Raw genomic sequence first — 22,836 nt, forward strand, 5'->3', positions numbered from 1 at the left:
ATACTGCACCAAAAAACTTAAACCAGTGGATGTTTAATGAAGGCGGTGCACCTGGAGCCATCTGCCTGTGATGTGTGTGTGCAGAATATGCAGGCTGCAGGTTTGTGCCGGAGGGGCGGTGGTCCAGGCGCAGTGGGTGACAGACTGAGGACCCCCATGACTTCCCTAGTGCAGCCACAGGACTAATGAGCTCCTTGTCCTCATTAAAGGACAAAGCTGCGCCGTACTCCATGCAAAGCAGCTGCGAGACTTTGTTTGAGAACAAAAAATAAGGCTGTGCTTCCAGTGGTGTAATAATGAAGTGATTGTTGCCGCCTCTCGCACTTCATTTCGATTTGATTGCAGTGATGGTGCAAGCTGTTGTAAGGCCTGATGCTGCACAGAGCATTGTTTTCCCAAACGCAATCATTCTGAATTTCAGAGGGGGGCTACACCGTTATGAAAAATGTCACTGTTATTTTGGTCATAATTGAAATCAAAGTTATTTGAAAGCATTTTTCTGCTTACGGTCAAAAATTAACTGCAGTGGAAATGACTAACTTGGTAAGGATTTTGTGATTAATGTTCTAAAAGCCACTGGATTGAGTTTAATCTTTTTATTATTGTATTATTATTAAGACACACTTTTGGGCAAAGACTAATTTAATTCAGTAGTTTTGCGCACACTCCGACTTCTCTGCATGTAATCGTAGCGAGTGAGGGGCTGTATCCTGCACATTTCATCATTAATCATCAGTAAGAATCTCAATATGATTTGTTTAATCGATAATCATGATTATTGAAATCACAATACAATCCGAAGAACCAACAATTCAATTAAATTTATTTTGTAACGCCCAAAATCAAAACAGCAGTTGCCTCTGAGGGCAACAACGGATTAAACAATGTCCATAGGGACGAGGGACGATGTTCCAGAGACCCCTGTCCTTAGACCCTCCTTCTCAGCCAGAAAAAACTACAAATAACTTCTTGGGGGGGAAAAGTACAAACCTGGAGGAGTTCCAGAGGAATTGGAATTGAGGAACATGTTAGACGATGGGAATTAAAGAAAATGTCAGGTGTCATTGTTGTTTGGTCATGTGATAATAGTGATAGTGATAATAGTTAAATGGTGGCGTTTGATATTCTGGTATCCCTAATCCTCAGCAGTTGCTTTATTGTGATAAACTCTCATGCAAAACTTTACTTTTACCAAATAAAAATAATGGTAGTCAGTGTCTACTATAGTTCTCTAACTGAAAAACTAAAATTATTTCCAGTAGGTTTGTAATACTCTACTGCAATATAGTGTTCCTTCCCGTCTTTTGCCATCCTGCTTCCTTTGCTCAGAGGTTCACAAATGTTATCTGCTCACTTCCTGACTAGTGATGGAGCTGAGATAGACAGCTTTTTCCTACTGTCGCCCCCTCTGCCCGTTGCTCTTCCCAGCCCTCTGTTCTCACCCATTTATCACTGCCCAACTCCACAACAGCACTCTTCATGGCACATCACATTCATTTCAAAATGAAGTTTTAATAGAAGCGGTTTATCATCTGACTGTCGTCAATGGCCCACCCCAGTCCTCTGAGTCTGCGTGCTTTATTGTGGCCAAGTTAAATGCTTTTTGAAATTTACTGAGAAGCCTGAAAAAATGTCACAGTACAAAGGAAGATTTAAAAATGATGTGCATAGTGCTGCCCGGTGGTCGGGTGGTTATGGCGGCAGCACATATGCCAGGCTCCATGTACAGCTGGTGTCGAGAGTTTGACTTCACTAAACTGTCCTGTCTAACAAAGCCTTTGGGCAAAAACAAAACCCTGACGTACATGAAGTGGCAGGTTGCATGGACTGATTCCTTTGTAATTGTGTTTGTTTTATTTTACACAACATGAGTAGAATTATATTTTTTTATTATAGTCACTGTTCCTGAAATTCCCCTTTATTTCCTTTTTAAAGAAACATTGTGCAAAATGCACATTCTTCCACATCAAAAACGTACCTGGATTTGTACTTCATAGCATCTTTAGCATCAAATTACACTTATGACAACTGCGTGGCAGCATTAGCATGTCTGAGGGTTTGAGTTTGTTTATCTCTCCTATGTAATTCCCTCTGCGGCCACTATATGGAGCCCATAGCTGAGTGACATGAAGTAATTTTGTTTTTTGTAAACAACTGATTTAGATACTAAAATAAAGGTACTCAAGAGCAAGTTTAAAGGTCAATAACAATTCAAATAATGGATAATATGTGTCTTGGTATGTATTGGATATTGGGCTGTTCCACATTTCCAGTGAGTCAGATCAGATTTTATTGGTCACATTTTACTTTGGTGACTCGTTGAAAGGATATTCCCGAAATATCTTCAAATTGTCCCGAAACAGTGACCTACTCTGTGTCATGGGTTGAAAGAGGCCTGTTGTGTTGTTGTTGTGTTTGGGTGGGGAATGTCGAGAGTGGGACTGACTTGCTCTTGAAGTAGCATTTCTGGTCCGTCTGTCTGTCCCGTCTGTAGCCGCAGTAACAGCCACTCCATTGTCGGCTCACTTCTCCACTGTCGCTTCCCTCGGCGTGCAGTGCAGTTCCTCACTTTGACAAAATGAGCTTTTCCGGGTCTTCTCTCGTTGGAGCAAAACACTGACTGATGCGGACCCTGAGTCGCCTGGAGGACCCGCTGGATTTCTTGAAAAGGGGTAGGACTAGTTGAAAACATCTCTTAAATTATGGCCACAACGATTTACCAGTTTCACGCCATATTCTACAACTGTCTTTTATTGGTAAAGCGTTTGTATTTTTCTGTTGCACTGTTACACTTGAAACTGTACTGTGTTTTGGGGGGCATTTCCAGAGACAGTGCTGGTTTCGACAGCGGGGGGGGGGAGCGCGGGGACTGCAGAGGATTGCGTAGCAGAGTAGTAATAATGGTTTACTGTACTCGTGTGGTTGCCTCATCGGTTGACAGGCGGTAAATGGGAGACATTATGGGGTGTTAAAGTTTACGTCACTCCGAGGGCACTTTAATGACTTTGTTTCTATTCAAAAATATTGTGGATTTTGTTTTTCGCTTTAAACGGTGAAAGACAGTTGTTTTTGCTAAATTATTATCTTAATGTTAATTGTGGGATCGAGACAAACTTGTATATTTATGTTTTACTCCATAACTGAGGTCAGTAAAAGGACAATAGTCATTTTGGTGTAGATTGATGTAAGGTTTAAGTGTTGAATTGACCATTTATCCCTAAACATAAACGTCAGAACAGTCTGGCTGGCACTACAGCTTTCTTATTGTAGTATTATTATTGTTTTTATTGTAGTATAGAAAATATATGTGCTTTAAAAATGTTTTATTAGTGCTGTTGGTGTGCACCGGTCAGCACACAGACATCACCTCGACCACCATTTGAGCTGAAGTGACGAAGACAAAAGACAGGAAATGAGTTGTCCCTTATCATTTGCTGTTATTATGATTAGTCTTGTTTTCACAATGCGCCAAAGCAGATGCACAAAAGTGTGTGGACGGGAGCAAAGAGGCGTGACAAGTGACAAGCTCTTAACATGAGGAACAATGAGAGCTCATTACTGTAGGCTAAAGAGGGCTTTAGGAAGGCACAGGAACCAGGAGGCTGTGATTATGTCTTTGTTGTTCACATCTGCTGATAATAAAGATCAAAAACAAATATGCTCCTAGACTTCACATTGGCTGCTGTTGTGTGGCGGCCAAATTACACAAAATACACACCAAGTAGAGCGGCGCAATTACTCAAAATGTAATTTAATTGCTGATTATCATATACAAAATAATTGCGATTAATGACAATATCCTGATATTTATTAAAATTGCTGACCGTTGAAAATGGTATGGATACTAAACTGTATAATTTTTAATATTGATGCCATTTTTAAAACAAGTTTTAAAGAATTGTACTTTGTTGCAAGTGAAAACAACAATAGAAGAAATCCTCAATGATAAGCAGTCTGGTGGTAGATTGACAATACTGATGTATGAAGAAAAAAATGGCATAAAGAATTTGTTTTTTTAAATGTGAGGGGGAAACTCTTCTTTTTAAGATTTAAGGAGTGAATGGATGATGTTTGAGGAGTCGGGATTCCAACAACGGTCGCTGCGTCTTGTGTGGAATGTGCTCAATGTCACACCAGTCTGTGTGGGACAACATGGTGAAAAACTAAGTGTAACCAAATATATTGGTTGTACAGTATGACTTTAAAGGTACAACTCTCAAACGTATGGAATAGATGGCAGTATCAGTTTTGTGATACACATTATGAAACCATGTCAACAATTGATAGACTTAAAACTGTTCTCTCATGTCACCTAATAAAAGTATACTTGACTTTACTTTCCACATTGCTAATACAACAATGCACTTAAATTCCAAATACTTGTAATTCTTATTGAGGAAGTTGACTTTTCTTTCCAAATTACTAATACAATAATGCACTTAGATTCCATAAACTTGAAGGGTACTATTACTGACCACTGTATAGTAGAGAGAAAAATGTCAAGAGAAGATTACGACAGCAGAGACATTTTCAGCACAGCAGGACAAAGCTGGCTCTGGACAGCACTGCTGGCTAAAGATCAAGTGCAGATGGAGGTTCACCAGTAAAATGTAAATTCATCTCCGAGTGACAAGGCGAGAGATCCATCATCATACATCATTTATAACTCACTTGAAGTTCAAAGTGCATATGACTCATGTTTTTTTTTAATGATTCCCTTGTTTTGTGGAATAGAACCTGTGGTAAATATTTATCATTGTTTTACATCAGTCAAGTTGCAAGTGTTTGTGATGTGTTGTGTTGTCAGGTATTTATTGTCTAATTTATATGGATTTTGGCCCACCGCTGTTTCCAAGCAACCATACTGTAATTGTTTACAGTATGGTTGCTCGGTAACAGCGGCGGTATTACCTATGCCACATCTGCTGCTGATGTCCAACCAGGAAATACAATTGTAAACTTAACGAACATTGTCAAGGCAACATTTTGAGTAAAGTCTTAAATATAATCCCGTTCACTACGTTTTAGTGAAACGTGTAGTCTAACTTGTCATATGCAGTTTAATTTGTAGCTGCGAGGTCTCAGGGAGTGAAGACACCAGTGTGATCCGCGAGGCATAAAAAGGCTCTAATTGCATTTATTCAAAGTCCGACCCCAGTGGAATACTAATAGTGAGTAAAGACTTGGGCGTTCGACCTGTGCTTAAGTGTAATGAAAAGCTTTGATCCCTGCTTCCTCTTTTCCTCTAGCTTTTACTGTGTGTGAACTGGACTAGAAGATCTCCCAGGGCGAGTTTCCCAAAAATGTCTTGTTTTTTTTACCCCAGATAATTTACCCCGTTTGCTCCTTTGCCCACAGCCCAATGCCTTTCACTGACACACACATCCTGTCATAAAAATGCCAGCCTGCTCAGTAAGAGTGTTTGTTTGGGTCGGTTAAAAATTCCAGTAGAGTTTTGCCCCCTGTCGGACCCTAGCGACCCATGGAGGAAGCCGTAAACTAAACGGGGAAATGCTTCCTGACGAGAATACAAGGCAAACAAAGCGATTACATAAGCGCCAGGGAGGTTCTGAAGACGATTTACACAATTTATGCAATCACTGACCACTTTTGAATGTATTTAATTACGTTTCCATTATCATTAGATACAGGAAATGACTTTGTGTTACTGTTCTGTGTGGCTAATCCATCTTATTGCTGAATATGGAAGTGTGCATGTGGCCTTTTACCAGAAACAATGAGAGGAACTAATATGATTTACCACTGACAAGTACTCCTAGCCCTCCTCATCATTCAGCTTTGTGCAAAGATCACAAAAGGTCCACGTCATCTTCTGCCCTTGCACCGAGGCTCTGATACACTACAATACTGCTGTTCTCTTAGCGCTTAAGGCAAATACTATATACTGCCATTGTCCAACCGATTAAAGTGTTTTCAAATGTTCAAAAGACAGACATTTATCACACAAAATTATACTACTCTCTTTACGTTTCCATGAGGTTTTGTACTAGATCTGATCAAGGTCGAGCGTGCTAAAACTGTTCAGAAAAGTACAGTTAAATGTACTTTTTTAGCATCAATATTTGCTCAAATGAAGATGTAGTTTCGATGCTAGTTTTAGTATGGATTAGTATCAGATTTGATTTATTTTTTGATAGCCCTAAAGCCTATTGTTGTGTTTGGTGGTGATTCTGGTGATGTTCTTACTTCCCTAATATAACAAACTGTGCCCTGCCCATTTTCTCACCCAATAATAAGCGGTGACGTCTGTTCATGGCGGTAGTGACGAAAATCTAGCATCTAGCACCATAGCAAGTATCCATGCAAAATAAAACCGTATAAACAGAAAATGGAAACTAATGAATAGCTTTGGGAGAGTTTGTGTTGTTAATACATGTTTTCTGTTGTTTTCTCACCAGCGTCTGACACTGAGCAGGATGCAGCGGTGAAAGTGGACCAGGAACGGGCTGAGATAGTGGCCAAATATGATAAGGTACAGCACTGTGTTTATCAGATGTATTGTGTAGTGGCACTTTTAGTTGAGAATATACTTTATAAAATGTTAGTGTTACCATTTATTGTGAGAAAAAGCATCACAATTTAACGATTATGCATGATTATTTTAACTAAACAACAGTGAAATCTTTCATTTCCATTGTCTAACATGTTATTATTCCTAAAGTTTCTGACCGGCTTTACGAAATTGTACTTTCTGAAAGACAAAATAAAGTAAAATTTGACAAAAACAGCCAGATAAAAAGAAGTTATTTACATTTAGTATATTTTCTGGACGCCAGATTGAACTATAAAAAATACTTAATTTTGTCACGATTATTATTCTTTGGTTCTCACGATGATATTATGACCTGAGTATCGATTAACCAAATAATCATGACATCCCTAATTGAAAATGAGTGTATGTCCCTCACAACGCGTTTTACACTGTTAAATCTTCATTGGAAAAGGTTGCACGCTGCATCTTTACTCAGACCTTTATTAAACCAAAACTCTTGTCAGTACCAATGACTCATTAAGCTTACCAGGTTAAAATGGTGTCTGAAGGTATGATATCTACTAGCGTCACTGTGAGGATTTAGTTTGTGTCCTTATTCGTCAAAAGGAGTCGGTTACATAAATAAAATGTTAATTCATGGTACGCTCGCAAGCAGTCCACCACGCTGGCTTTAAAAAGGAGTCTTTCTCATTTGGTCTGACGAGCTGCATAATTAGTGCGCCTCATCAGGAGTGAAGAGAGCATGGACAAAGAGGATGGAGGTGTGGGTGCTGCGAGTGTTGATCTTCCGAAAGACTCTCCAAACCACCAAAGCGAGACGGTGACTTACTCGCTGACATCCCTTTGGTCGGGGTCGACATTTCGAGAGCCTCGTCAAACGGCTAGTCAGGGGATTACGAGCTCCAGGCTTCAAGTTCAGAATCTTGTATACACTCCTACATTACAGTTCTTTTAGCAGGTTGAAGCAATGCTCTTCTAGTATTGTTTGTCCTGTGAAGTGTAGGAGGAATACTGCTACCTGGACTTTGAAAACAGAGCAGATTGTAGGCATAAATGCTTTAGTGTTTAAAATAATCAATAAAAAAGGCTATTGTTTGATTGTCCACTCATCACGTCAGTTAAAGGTGTGTCTCTGCATCTCTACTGGTCCAAAACTATTGCGTTTAAACTCACATGTACAAGACAAAACGCTTCTTTCTTCACCCGTCACTGTTTCCTCATCCTAAAACCGAAAACCACCACATGGAGCAGGTGATGTGCCAGGAATGCTTCTCTGCGCCTCTGAAAACCTTTTTAAAATAAGGGCAGAGATTGTATTTGATGCTCTCCTCGAAGACCTGCCAGTGTGAGTGGTGAGCAGTCCCAGATGCCTCGCTGGCTTTATCCTGAAATTGATTTGAAGTAGACGGAGCAGATGAATGGACACACATGTGGACGCTGCAGGTTGGACAGAACAGAGAAGAGCTTTGATTCTTTTGTGAGTGTGTGCTGAGAGAGCAGCTCCCAGGGGTCAGCTTTCCCTCAACATCTGCTCCAACTCAAACTCAAATGTTTAACCCCAGTTAGGGATTTCTGTATTATTGGTTCAGTATTCCAATATTGCTTTATTGCTTAAGTGTTTTAATTCCATGCACGTATTATTTGAGTAATATTAAGAGCTCTTTTGGAATTGCTGCTCTGTGTAGTAAACAAAAAGTAAAGAACGGTTTAGGATTTAGATTTTCTTCTTTGAAAGACTAGAATGTCCTGATAACGCTTGTCTTAGTTTTCCTGTGTCGTATTCCACACAAGCCGCCTGTAGCTTCACATCCCATCAGGCCATTGGAGTCAGTAAACAGAGTATTTTTCAGTTTGGTGGCTGCAGTGAGACTGTGACGCAGGTGGGCGTCTGGCTGTTCATTTCACACCTCTTAACAGATGCTCACTGCTCTCCATCACACAGTCGGTGTCACACAAACACACACCCACAGCTACACACTCAACCAAGGGCAACCGGGTTGTGCTCCTCATGTAAATTGAGCAGCCAATCATAACCTCAAATTCTCTTCTTCTGAAAAACAAGTCTGGCATTTCAATTTAAAAAACAATGTTGTTTATATCTTTAACGCTGCCTTTCATCGGGACCATGTTGTTGTGATTTATTTTGACTGTGAAATGATCTAAATGGTTGAAATAAACATTGTCATTAAAATGGCAATGATTTAATGATGTTTGTTTATTTCTAATGAATAGTGCTGACAAGTGATCGTTTCATCTGAATTGTGATTCAGTTGATGATACTGAGCATTTGTTATGGCATTTGCTGTAAATATGACAGTGAATCAGATTGATGTTTGAGCTATGCTAGCCGGGCCTGCTAAGACTACACACACGTCCTACTGTAATTAGAGGGGCTGGCTCCAGGAGACCATTATGTCATAGGCCCAAATACTATACATTGTATTTAAAGTATAAAGATATTGAAATACTTTTAGTTTCGCAGTCAAATTGAATTATGTTTATCCCTGACATGATTTCAACTTTTTACAAATCTTATTTTTTAGGGAAAAGAGGCGACTGTGGAGCCCTGGGAGGACACCAACTTCCACCTGTACAAAGTCATCGACCGCTTTGGCTTCGTCCAGTAAGCGCACACCGCCCCAAGCACAGCCGACTGTTATTAGAACTCCTTTTAAAGCCTGTTTGCACAGAAGAGCTGCACTGAAGGGAGAAAATGAGTGGTTGTAAATACAAGTGTTGCCGAGGGTTGTTGGCTTTTGCAGAGCGACTAGAGCTGCGAGGCTCTTAAACCGCCCTGTGATGTGTGGTAGATTTATGGCTGGCACACACTGGCAGGAAACTGGGTGGTCAGCCACAATAACAGGGTTACAGTCTTGGATACAGTGCTAAAGTCGGGCCCTCAGGGACTGCAAGGAAATGCACTAGTAACTGTTATGACACACAGGACCTGAGGTGTTTGTGAGTGGGCTGGGTAAAGACTGAGGAAAGACTACCTGATATGTCTAATGCTCGTTGTTCTTTTAGCATAGTAACTAACTATTCAACTATTCAAAGGGCGAGATATAAGAGGGTCATTTTATTAACACTAATTAAACCGAAAGCATCTTGTCATTTGATATGGGCTCATTTATGCATTCAAAATGGGTGCAAATATGTCAGTTAAATTGTATTTATCAAGCTGAATACTCAGTTGAGTTATCTTTTACTTACACTTACTCATTTAAGTTCTCTTTTGGAATGTTGCTTGTATGTATGTTTTTTGTAAATCTGATCATCTTTTTTGTTTGATCTTTTTAGCGAAAATGAACTTCCATCCTACGACTCGGTGGAGGAGAAGGTGAGGGAAAGTCATTCAATTTCATTTTGGTATCCTTAATGTGATTACCCCTTTCCCTTGTGCAAATTTGGTCTGTTTAGCAGTGGCGTGCGCAGGGCAATCAAAGGCAATCAGTGATTAAAATCTAAACCTACTGTCACAACTACATAGGACTTGTTCTAAAAAATATCCAAATAAGCCCGTTCTCCTCTCACTTCTGCTGCTGAAGCTTGGCTGAAGTCACGGTGTCTTTGCTGGCATTACTGTGTGGGAAGCTTGGTTCTGCTTTTACCACAGCGGCTCAGTCTGTGGCCGTGTTCAGAGGCCCGTTCATGCTCCGCTCTCCAACATGAACTGAGGATGTTTGCAGGTTTTGCCCTAACTGAGCATGTACGAGGAGAAGCGAAGCAACAGCAGCGCCAAGTTTCAACAAACAGACTTAAAAACTATATTTTTAGAGATAAGGCTTTGTTTGTAGCCAAGGCTCTGTTCATGTTTCCAATGATTAGATGTTAATTAGAAATACAAGCAGTCATGTAACAACATGGAATGCTATGTAATGAATTGATCTTATTTTATCCACTGTTATTAAGTTTAGGAGTTTCTCAGTAGGATAGGCAATCGCCCTTCATGCAGGAGATCTGGGTTCAAAGCCGACCCATACATTAAAAAAAAAAAAAATAAATTCCCCTTCACTTTTCTATCATCCACTAAATATTGATGAACACCCCAGGTCTGCTTGCCCATCCATAAAGGTCACCACATGCTACTGCTGTTTAGTATGTAGGCAAGGTATCAAATAAAAAGTTTCATTGAAGGAAAAAAAAAGTCCTAAACAATTAAATGCATGGTCCTTTAGTTATTTTGTGGATATTTTATGAATCAGACCCTTTCCTTTGTTTGCAGCAAAAGCACACTGAAGTGGAGAGGACAAGCAAATGGCTGAAGATGCTGAAAAGCTGGGATAAATACAAGAACAGTGATAAGGTGACCACACGCACTACTGTAGTTCGCCCACGAGGTGAACAAATAAACAAATACCACCACTTGCTTCCATGGGGACCCGAATCTGGGCCAAGCCTAGGTCTGGATTTCTCTGTGTTGTCAGGCGTTCCTCTGGCTACCACTCACACTCTCGACCTCCAACAGCAGCCCCAGTGCTCAGAGCAGCTACTGCAGTGTTGTGCAGTGCATGTTTTCTCTAAAGACACTTGTACTCTTAGTCCCAAGTAAATAAAGTAGCTCAGTACATGACGTGATAGTAGAAGGTGCATGAATAAAAGTGGGTGCCTGATTCACAAATAAGAAATTGAGATGAGCTAAGAAAACGAGCAAGAGAGAGCAATGAGGTATAAGTGCTTTTGGAACAAATGCAGACAGGCAGCCTTTATTCTTTCAGTCAAACCCACTCTATGATAAAGTGTGCGGGCTTATGGGGGGTCAGCGTTTCAGTACAGCAAACAACATTGTGTGGAACAATCCTGCAGTAACATCTGCATGGAGACAAGTGGCTGAATGACAGGACATTGAGTAAAGCGCTCTTGTACAGGATGTAGTGCTTCACCTTCCAGAGCTTTTGCTGACACAGCTCGAACATTGCACTGTATATTGTAAACTGTGCCTAGACCGATCTGCTATCGTTTGTCCTCTCAGCTGGCCAGGAGGATTTACAAAGGGATCCCTTTGCAGCTCAGAGGAGAGGTCTGGTGTCTTCTGCTCGATGTACCCAAAATAAAGAAAGAGAAAAAAGACTTCTATGAGGTAAATATATTTTCAATAAGGGTACTGTAGGTTTAAAAGGCAACATGCTCACACAAAGTATATGCAATAAAATGTCTTTGGTAACGTATTCCGTTACATGGTCCTATCAGAGTATTGTATTCTGACCAAGTACAGTACCGTAATGTATTAGTGAGTTTAGGAATGTAATTGCAATCTCAATACCCCCTAATGAGAGCGTACTCTGTATCTGAATATTATTAGTATTCTGAATATGTATTTTAAATATAGTTTCTTGCCAGCACTGAAGACCTGGTCATTGCAACATGACTTTAACTCTGAGAAAGTTGCTATGATTAATATTGATCGTAGTGGCCCACGTCACAACACTATGAATGGTTGAGATGTGCATTAAGTGTGGAGTGTTGGTGTTTGTGCAGAAGCTGAAGGCCAGAGCCAGGGGGCTGTCGCCCGATATCCGTCAGATTGATCTGGACGTCAACCGCACTTACAGAGATCACATCATGTTCATGCACCGCTACGACGTCAAGTAAGTGCAAGAACAACAATGCTGGAAAAATATACACACTTAAATATGCACAGGGACTAACTGTCTACTTAATTGTAATGTGTCTAGAACTTTCAGTGTACATTAAGAAAGTGAGACATCTAATTTATAATAATAACAAGAGTCAAAGTAGTTGTAGGTCTGTGTAAAGTGTAGTCTGTGTTTTAGTTCATAAATGACTTCTGTCTTTTTAGGCAGCAAGCCCTATTTCATGTCCTTACGGCCTACTCAATATATAACACGGTAAGTTAGTCATACATGCATTCTTTGGAAGTGTGAGCAGTTTTAGTACTCTACTATAGAAAGTGTGTGGAAAAAAGAGGAGCAAAATACATTTCTTACTAACGTCCTCCTCATGCACTGGCTAAGGAACTGACAATGATTACCGGTAAATGAATGAAATGCATTATGCTCTTTTCCTCTTTGCCAACTGACAGTGACTTTAATGACATCCAGTTTGAAGCTTTATACACCACCTGCTATTATTCTGTTAAAATGAAGCTTGGCACTCTGTATCTCGTGTAGGAAGTGGGCTACTGTCAGGGCATGAGTCAGATCACTGCTCTGCTGCTCATCTACATGAACGAGGAGGATGCTTTCTGGGCCCTGGTCAAGCTCTTATCAGGCCAGAAGCATGCCATGCATGGTATGTATTTCGTGTTATAGATTTTACTGTAAAAACATCATCAAATAAAAATACTCCTTTCCTTGCCTCCAGGGTTTTTCATCCCTGGCTTTCCAAAGTTGATGCGTTTCCAAGAACACCATGAACGTATCCTGAAGAAAATAATGCCAAAGCTCAAGCAGCACTTGGTAAGACAAAATGACTGGTTATTTTACAGGTTATTTGTTTACACTTTGCTTTATGTTCTGACAGGACACTCAAGAAGTTTACACCAGCCTCTACACCATGAAGTGGTTTTTCCAGTGCTTCCTGGATAGAGTGCGTTAACCTTCTAAATCTGCATGCAGTTTGAAAGACAAATTTCAAGGATTTCAATCATGTTGAATGCTAAAACACACATTAATAACCACGTCCTCATTATGTCTAGACTCCGTTCACTCTCACACTTCGGATCTGGGACATCTACATTTTGGAGGGTGAGAGAGTGCTGCCCTCCATGTCCTACACGATCCTCAAACTGCACAAAAGTAAGCTTTTACTTCATATTTAGCTGCCTTAAAATGTTTATCATTTAAATATATGGAATGGTAAAACTAAGTAAATAAACCATTTCAATGATAATGAAGACAAATACTGATGGCATTTCTCTCAGCTGTGTTCTCGTGTGTCTTCAGAGCACTTAATGAAGTTGTCCATGGAGGAGCTGGTGGAGTTTCTCCAAGTGTCTCTGTCCAAAAACTTCTACTATGAGGACGACATTGTAATTGAGCAGCTGCAGGTGTCCATGACCGAGCTCAGGAAGGCAAAGCTGGAACTACCAGCGCCAGGTAATGCTCTGAACCAAACCCACTGACACAATAATCGTAAACCAAAGGGAGCATTGTTGACAGCTGATCAGTGTGACATACTGAGCATTGTGCCAAGTATAATAAAACCCAATTAATCTATTGAACTAGTATGCAGATCGTATAGTAATGACTTGGCTGAGGGAATATGGCTGCTTTAACCATGACCTTGGTAGAAACTAAATATCTGTCAGTTGCTTTACTCTACAGGCAGACCTGGCTAACTGCTGCCTATTACCTGTGGCACTTTATATGGCTCCTGCTCTGTCTCAATAATCTGCCTTTTCTCTCTCTTCTTTCATACATTGTTAGCAAACAACATGAAAAGTGTGGCTGTGAGTGGGGGCCACATTCCCTCCTACAACAGTAACTGGTGGGCTATCCTGACTGATCTCCCCTGTGTGTCTGTGCTTCTGTCCCACACTTGGCCTTGACGTTTGTCTGTCTTTCACATGTCTGTCCTAAACACATGGGGTTTTCTGTCACAATGGGCTCTTGTTTTTTTCTATTTGAAACATCTTATACATTGCTTATCTTCATTTGGAGTATTGGACTTGTTCTGCTGTTACTTAAGATACACATCACGTTATTTAAGGTGCTTTTCTTTTTAGAAATGTTGAGGAATTTCACTCAGAATGCTGTATTTGTCATTAGTATTTTTGTCATGAAATAAATGAATCATAGCAACTTTATAGTTTTGTGATATCAGTTTTAATGTCTGTTACAAACTCAACCATGAGACATGCCTTCTGCAATGCAGAACTAAAAGCACTCTCAATTCCTGCTGTCTTTCTCTCTTTTGAATTGATATTGTCCTTTTATATTATAAATTTAAGTCTCTATGGCCGTGGTGTTGCATGGCTCATGTCCTTGTTGTGAGTTCCTTCATCCGATGTCAGTCAACACCAGTGTTTATAGCCCATTAATCTTAAAGTGGTTGCTGTGTGTTTACAAAGGTTTCTTTGTTTTTCAGGGAAAGAGGAAGAATTCCCTAAAAAACCTCTTGGTCAACTTCCTCCTGTGAGGTCGGAATCGGTTGTGAACCATTTTGTGAATGGACAGAGCCACACTGAACCCATTGAGCTTGCAAGGGAGCCAAGTCCTATACCAGAACGTCAGGTGGAAAGTCGACCTCCAAGCCGTGTCCGCAAAGACTCACTGGATAAACCTGTGCGCCATAATAGAGCTGAGCGGAAAGACACCAGCTCCAGGGCATCGGGAGAGATTCCCAGTGAGCAGCAAAAGGCTGCTCCACATGAGAGGCAGCAAACTCCACCTCCCACTTTGGCCCCCCCGAACCCAGTACCACAAGCTGCTGTCAGTGAAGAAGGGAAGAGTAACGCCACAGCCAACCACAACTTCAACGCAGTGCCCAATACTCGCCGAGATATTGGTCCCCGCTGGTTCAAACCCTCAGAGACTAGGCTGGAAGCTGCTAAAGCCGCAGCATCCCGGGATGACACTGTGCAGGCCCACAGACGACCTCACTCCAAAGGCTTCATCCCTGGCTCTGATAGAGGCTCTAACGCCTCGCAGTATGACAATGTGCCTGGATTACCTGACCAGGACTTTGAAATCCTGGAGCTAGAAAGGCCTCCATCGAGAATTAGAAATGTTCGTACTGAGACGCCTTTTAGTTCATCAGGTCATCATGGAAGTCCACTTCGTGGACCTAGTTTGACTGGAAGTATGGTTTCTGTAGCCTCAGGACCTAGAGGGGCTAAGCACCCATTTTCCCATCAGTTTTCTCCCAACTCTCCAGCAGGGATCCAGAGTAGTTACCCGAGTGGCCACTATGTCGTGTCCCCGCAGCAACAGCCAGTGGGTAGAACCACAACTGAAGTCCCCATCTTTCATCCAGCCCACAATGTGAATCTGGATCACAGAGGGGAGGACCCTCGCTATGCAGTGCCCACTCGATATACCCCCTCCCCCTCTAAGATGTATGGAGAACGAGCATACGCTACCACACAGAGGCACGCAAACAGTGTTTCCCCAGAAAAGTTATTTATGAACAACTCCTATGCCACTTACCGTAGACAGCCTCCACCCAGCGCCAGCCACCCCTCCCGCACAGCTCAGCCCCCGCAGGAGTACCCCCTACAGCTGGAGACCTCAGGGACCTCCACCCCTATTTACCTACAGAAACTGACCTCCACTGCACAGGTCTACACAGCAATGGGACAGCGCAGAATGGAGCCAAGCTTGCACTACTCTCAAGATGACAGACAGAGGGAAGTTATGGATGAAGCACCATGGGGCCAGGGTGAGCTCCCTCCTCCATCTCCGGGTGGGATGCCCCGCTCACCCAGCTTCCAGAAAGCTCAAATGTATCCTGTGCAGGAGTTTACCTTTCCTGCCAACAACCTCCATCACTTCAGAACACAGTTTCATGAGCAGCAGCCTGTGATAAGGCAACAGCTCCCCCAGCTGTTCGTAGGACCACATTACAGAAATGCACATGAGGCGTTTGCTATGCAGGACTCCATGCTACTGTAGCGGACACCACACTGCAACACTTCTGTGCGTTAGTCAATGACACTGTGATTAGTAAGTGTTTATGCTTGCTTTATAAGGGTGTGGTTTTGTTCTTTGGCTTTGTATTTTCTAACTACGTGAAATACTGATTGTCACTTGCAGGACACACCAGTCTACAATATTTCTACTGATCAGTTTAAGGAATAAACTGACTGAAGAGTTCCTTTTATTTTTGATTGTAAAATAACAGATGGCTGTGTATATCTTTTTAGTCTGTACAGTGGATTTTATTGTCATAACTATAGACAGGGAAGAGCCCTGGGTTATGTTTTTTATGTTACTTCAAATATATGTACATTAGAGATTCATTGTTATTTTTCAAAGAGAAAAATATTTTGTGTCTAACAAAAGAATGCAACGTTTCGTTTCCATTTCAAATTTAACTTTTTTTTTTTGCTTTAATATAGCGTCTTGATTGTTAACCCAATGTATAAATGTATTCATATCAAATGGCAAAAAAGACTGGATATTTATACTTTTATTTATGCCCATGGCCAGTGTATTTTCTTCAGTAGAGAAAGTGATCATTTCTGATTTTACTAGTTGGTAAGAGCCGGTTATTCCTTGTGTTTTATTGGATCCGCTTAAAGCAGATTTTGTTCATTTACACATATTTTATGAATATTGGTTGGATTTTGAAATCAACAGAAGCTTAAAACGATTGCAATTCTTCACATTAAACATAACTACTGTCCAGGTTGATGATTTCCTAATTTATTGGAGGCGGGTTAATATTTTGACTTATCACTCCACAATCATTTTTATTTTGCCAACAGACCATACCATTCCGATATGTGGCTGAATAAAAAGAACTGGGTTAAAACATTACTTAGGCATTTCTCTGCAGTATTGTGACCAGCTTTTCCTTAGTTATGAACTCAACATAAACCCATTAAAGATGCTTTGAAAACACAGATCAACAAGAAACATTTACACATTGTCTAATATACAAATTTGTATGTGTGCAAAAAATTGTCATATTATACAATACTTTATCACAATGAGAGAGAGCCGACTCCCTTGAATCTATGATTTTTGAATTTAATTAACAAATATTTGTTATTTAATTTGACTCTCTTGGCTGTACAACCAACCAAAAGCACAAACTCGGCGTGCAGAGTTGTAGTCCATCAGTCGTGTGCTTTCTCTGCTGTATGACTCCAGACTGGTTTACGTTTCTCTATAAATGCCCTGATTCCTTCTTGCCCATCTCTCAGTGCCAGGTTATCCACCATCACTTTGGAAGCAGTGGCATACGCAGCGTCTCGACCTTGTGCCATTTGTCTTCAAGAGAAATGGATACATATCACTTAAAATATACACCAGTTCTGTATTTTGTAAACATGTTTCATTATACTGTCTATAATATAGATGTGAAGTTTGCTTCTTATGGATTATTATTTTCTAAATGAATTGGATAGTTAAAGGAGTAGTAATTTTGAATATGAATGCTGTTTAAAGACTCTTCTTTACCTGTAGAAGGTAGCTTTGCCAAGGGCTACAACCGGTTGACTCGCCTGACAAATGTGCTGGGCAATGGCTAATGTCTCTTCTTCCAGTTGGTTTACTGGCACAACCTTACTCACCAGACCATGCAGCAAAGCATCATGGGCCGAGATGGGAGTTCCTGTGAACAACATCTCCAGTGCAACCTGAAATGGATAGTGTAAGTCATAGAATTGTATGCCAAAGATGAATCCTCTGAGTCCTCCCAATACAAAAATGGAAACGTTACCTTTCTGGGCACAGCTCTTCCAATCGCTACGGCTGGTGTTGAGCAGAATAAACCCACATTAACACCGGGCGTAGCAAAAGTCGATTTCTCTGATGCTACAACAACGTCACAGCTGGCAACAAGCTGGCAGCCTGCTGCTGTGGCCATGCCATTCACCATAGCAATAACAGGGACAGGTATATCTTGAAGAAGGGTCATGACCTGGAAATTAAACACTTGAATCTGTTTTTTTCCTGTTGAACTTAACCACTTTGACACATTTAATAGCTGCTGCAGGCTTGTTCATCTCATACCTCTGAACAGGTGTTGAACACCCGAGTGTGATGCTCTCTTCCCTGAGCAGATGTCAGTTCCTTTAAGTCATGACCAGAGGAAAACACCGGCCCATTGGCTGGTGCACAAACAACATCACGTTTCATTATAGCCTAGTACTTATGAGTAGGGTGAAAGCCTACCTGATATTACAATAACTCGAAGATCTTCGCTGCCAGCTTCATTGAGGATGTTTTTACGAAGTGATTCCAACATTAACAGAGAAAGAGCATTCCTCTTTTTAGGATTGTTCAACGTTATTCTTCTATTAAAGAAAAAAACGACAACATAAAGTTAATTATACTGATGCACTGGCATTACACCTGATTATATAAACCCAGCAGGGCAATGCTGGTGTTTGCGTTTGCAGAAGATCCCAAAACTAACCTGATTCCGTTGTGTTGTTGGGTCAGAGTAATTGAGTCGCCTCCAGTGTGGCAATAAAGGCGACATTCTTTCCACATAAGACTCCTTTGAAGTCTATGTAGACCAACAAAGGTCGCCATTAAGTTTCTGGCCATTTTACAAAGTCCTGTCCTTCCCCAGAGTAACACTTTCACCCATAAAGCAGCAGCAGAGTAAAGGGCAATGCCAGTGCGTGGCGGAGGCTCAATGACTTCCGTACACGTCACCATTACGTCACGTGTTAACGCTTAACTGAAGAACGAGGGAAAACTATGAAAGCTTATTTGACCTCCAGCTTCATGTGCTTTATCATCCATGTTCAACCTATGGATCTATTAAACTGACGGGTTCAACTCATGGTGCGAAGAAGGAAAACAATGTTACAAAAATCGTTATTAATTTGATCAGTGTAAAATAATACACATGAAATATAGTATTAGTGGTGTATGTTCATTTTCATAATGCAATGCAATTATCTCAAGACTGAGACAGTTCTCTGCATTATTAGGGCTTAAAACTACATGTAGACCTGTTTTACATTAATAATTGTTATCTTCTTACAGTTACAAGGCCACTGCAAATGCTGCAGCAACATTACCTCTCTTGTTTTTAAGCTTTGCTATTTTATTGCCCAGTCATAGGTCAACTTGATGTGAGTGCTCCCATATCAACCAAGAAATAGACCTATTCAGAACATTTGTTCCAACAACGTGGAAAAAATAACCCAAAGTCATAGCTGCTTATGTTTATTGTCAAAAACAAAAAGGGGCGTGAACCAATCATGTAAACATTTTGAGTTTTAATATTTTGGGAGACACTGATATGATGAGTCTTGTCATGGCAGGAGAGACACCAACACTCAGAATCCTTTGAATGAGACAGAGGAGCAGAACGGCCCGCAGGACACAGGCCTCATGTCAGGTGACTGCATTCAGGCTGTGTCCTCCTTCCACTGGGGTGAAGAACTGAACTTTATTTGAGTTCAGCCCTGAATTGTTCCTGCGCAGATTCCCACTGCTGGCAACTTTACGCATGGAGTTGTTGCGTCTCATTGAATTGCGTTTGCGAAGTGAGTTCTGGTGAGACAGCTCACTTTTCTGCAGTGTCTGGATCAGAATGGAGGGTTTCTCGTCCAGTTCTCTAGCACTGCACCGAGGAGTTGAAACCTAGAACAAAAACACTTTTAAAATGTAGATCCAGTAAACATTTATATAGAATTTTTCTTTCTTTACCTTAACCGTGTTTCCAAATTTTGAGTAATCCACAGAGTATACCCCTTCCTCTTCTGTTACTATGGGGACAAAGCGGTGGCCCCATTGGATCTCCTCAGACACATAGGAAGTGCGAGCCTGTGTGGTGATGCCGGTGGTCTCCACCACTCCCTCCAGGATGGCAATGACCTCCAGATCACTGCACTGCAGCTCCATGGCTGACAAGTCATACATGGGGCTTAACACAATAGTTTCAGATTAATCCGGTGTTGTCAGGGGCCTAACCAAGCTCAAAGTAAAGATTCATTATGAAAAAAATGTAAACCTGTTTTTGTCAATAACATGGCAAATGATGAGTGGGGCAAGCAGAAAGAGGTTATTGCTGGCCACAGCGGTCTCTGTCTGGACATCGATCTGGTGAATGGGGATCACCTCACCTTCAGGAGTTGTGGTCTTTCTCACCACCTGCTCAAGTGCACGTGGATGGTAGAAACAATGGCAGTAATACATAAAGTAGTAAAATAAAGAATCACCTGCAGTCTGATGGTGGCTCCAATAATCATACTCTTCCTTAGATCTCCGATGCGGATCATGAAGCAGAGGCGGTTGTTTCTAACAGCTATAACAGCGTGACGACTAAAAATCAGAGTCTCTGCTCTTCGGTTTGACTGAGCCGTCTTCATGAAAATACAACCTGAAAATAGAAAGGCTGGCTATTTTAATCATTCATTCAGTCATATTAGCCACAGGCTGAACATTAAGGTTACGGTACACTTTATTGTCCCCATAGTGAATTTAGTCCTCTGCATTTGACCCATCCTTCAATGCCACTGGGGCATCTCCTCAGGAGCAGGGGTCACTGCAGTGCAGCACCCAGGGGCCAATCTCCAGATCTTTGCGCTACATTCGCTTGAGGCTTGTACATATTTTGGTTTGATAGGGGAAACCGGAGCACCCAGAGGAAACCCACCCAGACACAGGGAGAAATATACAAACTCCACACAGAAAGGCCCAGTCTGGACCAAAAGTCGAACCCGCAAACTTCTTGCTGTGAGGAGAGAGTGCTAGCCACTCTGCCACCATGCCATCTAAATGAGTTGAACGTGTTATAAAATGACAACATTGTTAGGGATGATAAATGTGTAGGCTATAGGGTGAGTGCTATAAGCTGTGATCTCCTTGCTGTGTTTTACAGACATCACAGTCTCGTCTTACCCAACATGACAGCGTTGATGATGAGACCCACTATATTCTGCATTATGAGCACTGTAATGGCAGCGGGGCACTGTTCTGTGATCATGCGTCCCCCAAACCCAATGGTCACCTGCACTTCGATGGAGAACAGGAAGGCCGATGTAAACGACCTGCACAGAAGGGACAAACATCACAGATCCATACTCTGTAGCAAGCTGTTTATTCATTACCACAAGGCATTATTCATTGCTGAGAGTGATTGTCTACACTCAATGGACTGCGTTCACGTGACGTCACAACATTCTTATTATACCCCAGAGCTGGAGGAAGGTCAGAATATGGTAGAATTGGTTGCAGATGTGTTACTGTATTTATGGTTATCTCTGTCTCCAGCACGCATTAAACAAAAACTGACAAAAGTTCCACTTAATCTCTGTCACTAAATAAACTAAGTGGAATTATTTCCTCACAATAACTTATTCAACTCTAAAGACGTGGTTAATGTTAGTTGAAAGGACTTGAAGTCATGAGATCAATAAAGTGTATAGGGCTAATGGCAAACAAATAAAGGCCACATTTGTGGCATATGTTTGGATATTTGAAAAACAGAGTGCCTAAAGCCCTCATGGAGTTAGGTTTCATTCAGTTGTAGAATCCACACTTTGACATCTAAAATCAGGGGTTTAGCCAACAGATTCTGCCTATTTTACTGTTTGAAACACATCTAGTGCACAAATCCTTCATGTACCTTCCAATAAAGCATTATTAATTCCCGATATTGTTCTCTCGAAACAAAGTGGCTGAAACTTACTTGACGTCCGTGACGCAGTGAGCGCCGTTTTGACTCCGCGGGTCCAAGTCTCCGTGCGCGAACGCAACGAGCCACCAGCTCATGGCAAACAGAAGCCAGCTGCTCACGAAGGTGGTGGTGAAGATGACCAGCGTGAAGCGCCACTTGAGGTCCACCAGCGTGGTGAACACGTCCTGCAGAAACCGGCCCTGCTCGCGGATGTTCTTGTGCGCCAAGTTACATGAGCCGTTCTTTGCGATGAAGCGCGCCTTATTGACCCGGTCCCTGAACACGGGTTTTCGTGGGATTCGGGAGACGAGCCCCGCGAGTCCGAACTCCTCCGGGATGATGCTTTTTCGCGCCAGCATCCTAACTTGAAATGTAGAAGAGAAGTCTTTTCGCACGTCTGTGGGTTTAATTCATGGAGTCGGAGACGCGGCGCGTCCTCTTGAACTTGTGGCGCTGGAGCAGTTCTTCTGAGGGACAGGGCTGGGACGCTCCGCGCTCCCACTGACGTAGTCCCGCTTCCAGGGGCCACTCCGCTCAGCCACTGTCTCCTGAACTTTGTTTTACTGACGAAACATCAACTGATCAAAGTAAAAAACTCTTTCATTTAAATTTAGGAAGCATCCATTATTACACATTTTATGCGCAGCATTGTTTCTAAACAGGCAACATCTGTTTGATAAAGAAACGTTTTAAATGTTTGTTTGTACTTTCTTACTTTGAGTGTCTGAGAACCAGCAGGTGGCGCTATGGAAGCATCAACGTGCAACATGAGCAATGACACACGTAGTCTACCAAACGTTTTATTTATTTATTTATTTTCAATGTACAAAAGAATAAAAGAAAAAAACTGTCACACATGTTTTTTTCAACAGCCAATTTCATAAAATTGCCTTTATTTTGAAAGCAAGGCGTGTATTCACATTGTTTGCATTAGTGGGGTAGTAGTTGTGTACAACGACTAAAACAAAAAATGACAAAGAAACAAAAACTGACCCCATTGCATAATAAATAGCCTACAAAATTACAAAAAATGTAAGGCATCAATTTTCATGTGA

General features: G+C 41.4%; 3 protein-coding genes across 5 annotated transcripts in view; 1 reads left to right on the top strand and 2 right to left on the bottom strand.

The window, feature by feature from the left end:
- The window catches only part of usp6nl (USP6 N-terminal like), a 35,862-nt gene extending 19,497 nt beyond the window's left edge, over positions 1 to 16,365 (top strand). For 2 of the 3 annotated variants that reach the window (XM_072453820.1, XM_072453817.1), the window contains 13 exons: positions 6,420 to 6,493; positions 9,058 to 9,137; positions 9,812 to 9,851; positions 10,737 to 10,817; positions 11,484 to 11,591; positions 11,990 to 12,099; positions 12,312 to 12,360; positions 12,643 to 12,763; positions 12,836 to 12,930; positions 12,995 to 13,060; positions 13,170 to 13,269; positions 13,417 to 13,569; positions 14,561 to 16,365. In XM_072453820.1, coding sequence (XP_072309921.1) covers positions 6,420 to 6,493; positions 9,058 to 9,137; positions 9,812 to 9,851; positions 10,737 to 10,817; positions 11,484 to 11,591; positions 11,990 to 12,099; positions 12,312 to 12,360; positions 12,643 to 12,763; positions 12,836 to 12,930; positions 12,995 to 13,060; positions 13,170 to 13,269; positions 13,417 to 13,569; positions 14,561 to 16,086 — 2,603 coding nt within the window. In that variant the 3' untranslated portion in view covers positions 16,087 to 16,365. Of the gene's footprint in view, positions 1 to 2,426; positions 2,673 to 6,419; positions 6,494 to 9,057; positions 9,138 to 9,811; positions 9,852 to 10,736; positions 10,818 to 11,483; positions 11,592 to 11,989; positions 12,100 to 12,311; positions 12,361 to 12,642; positions 12,764 to 12,835; positions 12,931 to 12,994; positions 13,061 to 13,169; positions 13,270 to 13,416; positions 13,570 to 14,560 lie in introns of those variants that run through there. The other variant, XM_072453819.1, reaches the window with a different exon arrangement.
- A 23-nt stretch (positions 16,366 to 16,388) lies between these two features.
- On the bottom strand, positions 16,389 to 18,767 carry echdc3 (enoyl CoA hydratase domain containing 3). Its single transcript, XM_072453821.1, has 6 exons — positions 18,560 to 18,767; positions 18,316 to 18,437; positions 18,154 to 18,251; positions 17,861 to 18,061; positions 17,599 to 17,777; positions 16,389 to 17,409 (listed from the first exon to the last, which is right to left on the bottom strand). Exons 1-6 carry the CDS (start codon positions 18,691 to 18,693, stop codon positions 17,256 to 17,258), a joined length of 888 nt encoding a protein of 295 aa, XP_072309922.1. The 5' UTR covers positions 18,694 to 18,767; the 3' UTR covers positions 16,389 to 17,255.
- Positions 18,768 to 19,356: 589 nt separating this feature from the next.
- kcnj8 (potassium inwardly rectifying channel subfamily J member 8) lies at positions 19,357 to 22,180 on the bottom strand. The gene is made up of 6 exons (XM_072454341.1): positions 21,794 to 22,180; positions 21,004 to 21,152; positions 20,322 to 20,482; positions 20,114 to 20,253; positions 19,810 to 20,026; positions 19,357 to 19,743 (listed from the first exon to the last, which is right to left on the bottom strand). The coding sequence occupies exons 1-6, from the start codon at positions 22,138 to 22,140 to the stop codon at positions 19,495 to 19,497; spliced, it is 1,263 nt and encodes a 420-aa protein (XP_072310442.1). The 5' UTR covers positions 22,141 to 22,180; the 3' UTR covers positions 19,357 to 19,494.
- Between the last annotated feature and the right edge of the window lie 656 nt (positions 22,181 to 22,836).

The sequence above is a fragment of the Eucyclogobius newberryi genome, unplaced genomic scaffold (genome assembly GCF_026437365.1).
Source record: "Eucyclogobius newberryi isolate DKJ021-1_F unplaced genomic scaffold, fEucNew1.0.hap1 SCAF_2, whole genome shotgun sequence".
Taxonomy (NCBI): domain Eukaryota; kingdom Metazoa; phylum Chordata; class Actinopteri; order Gobiiformes; family Gobiidae; genus Eucyclogobius; species Eucyclogobius newberryi.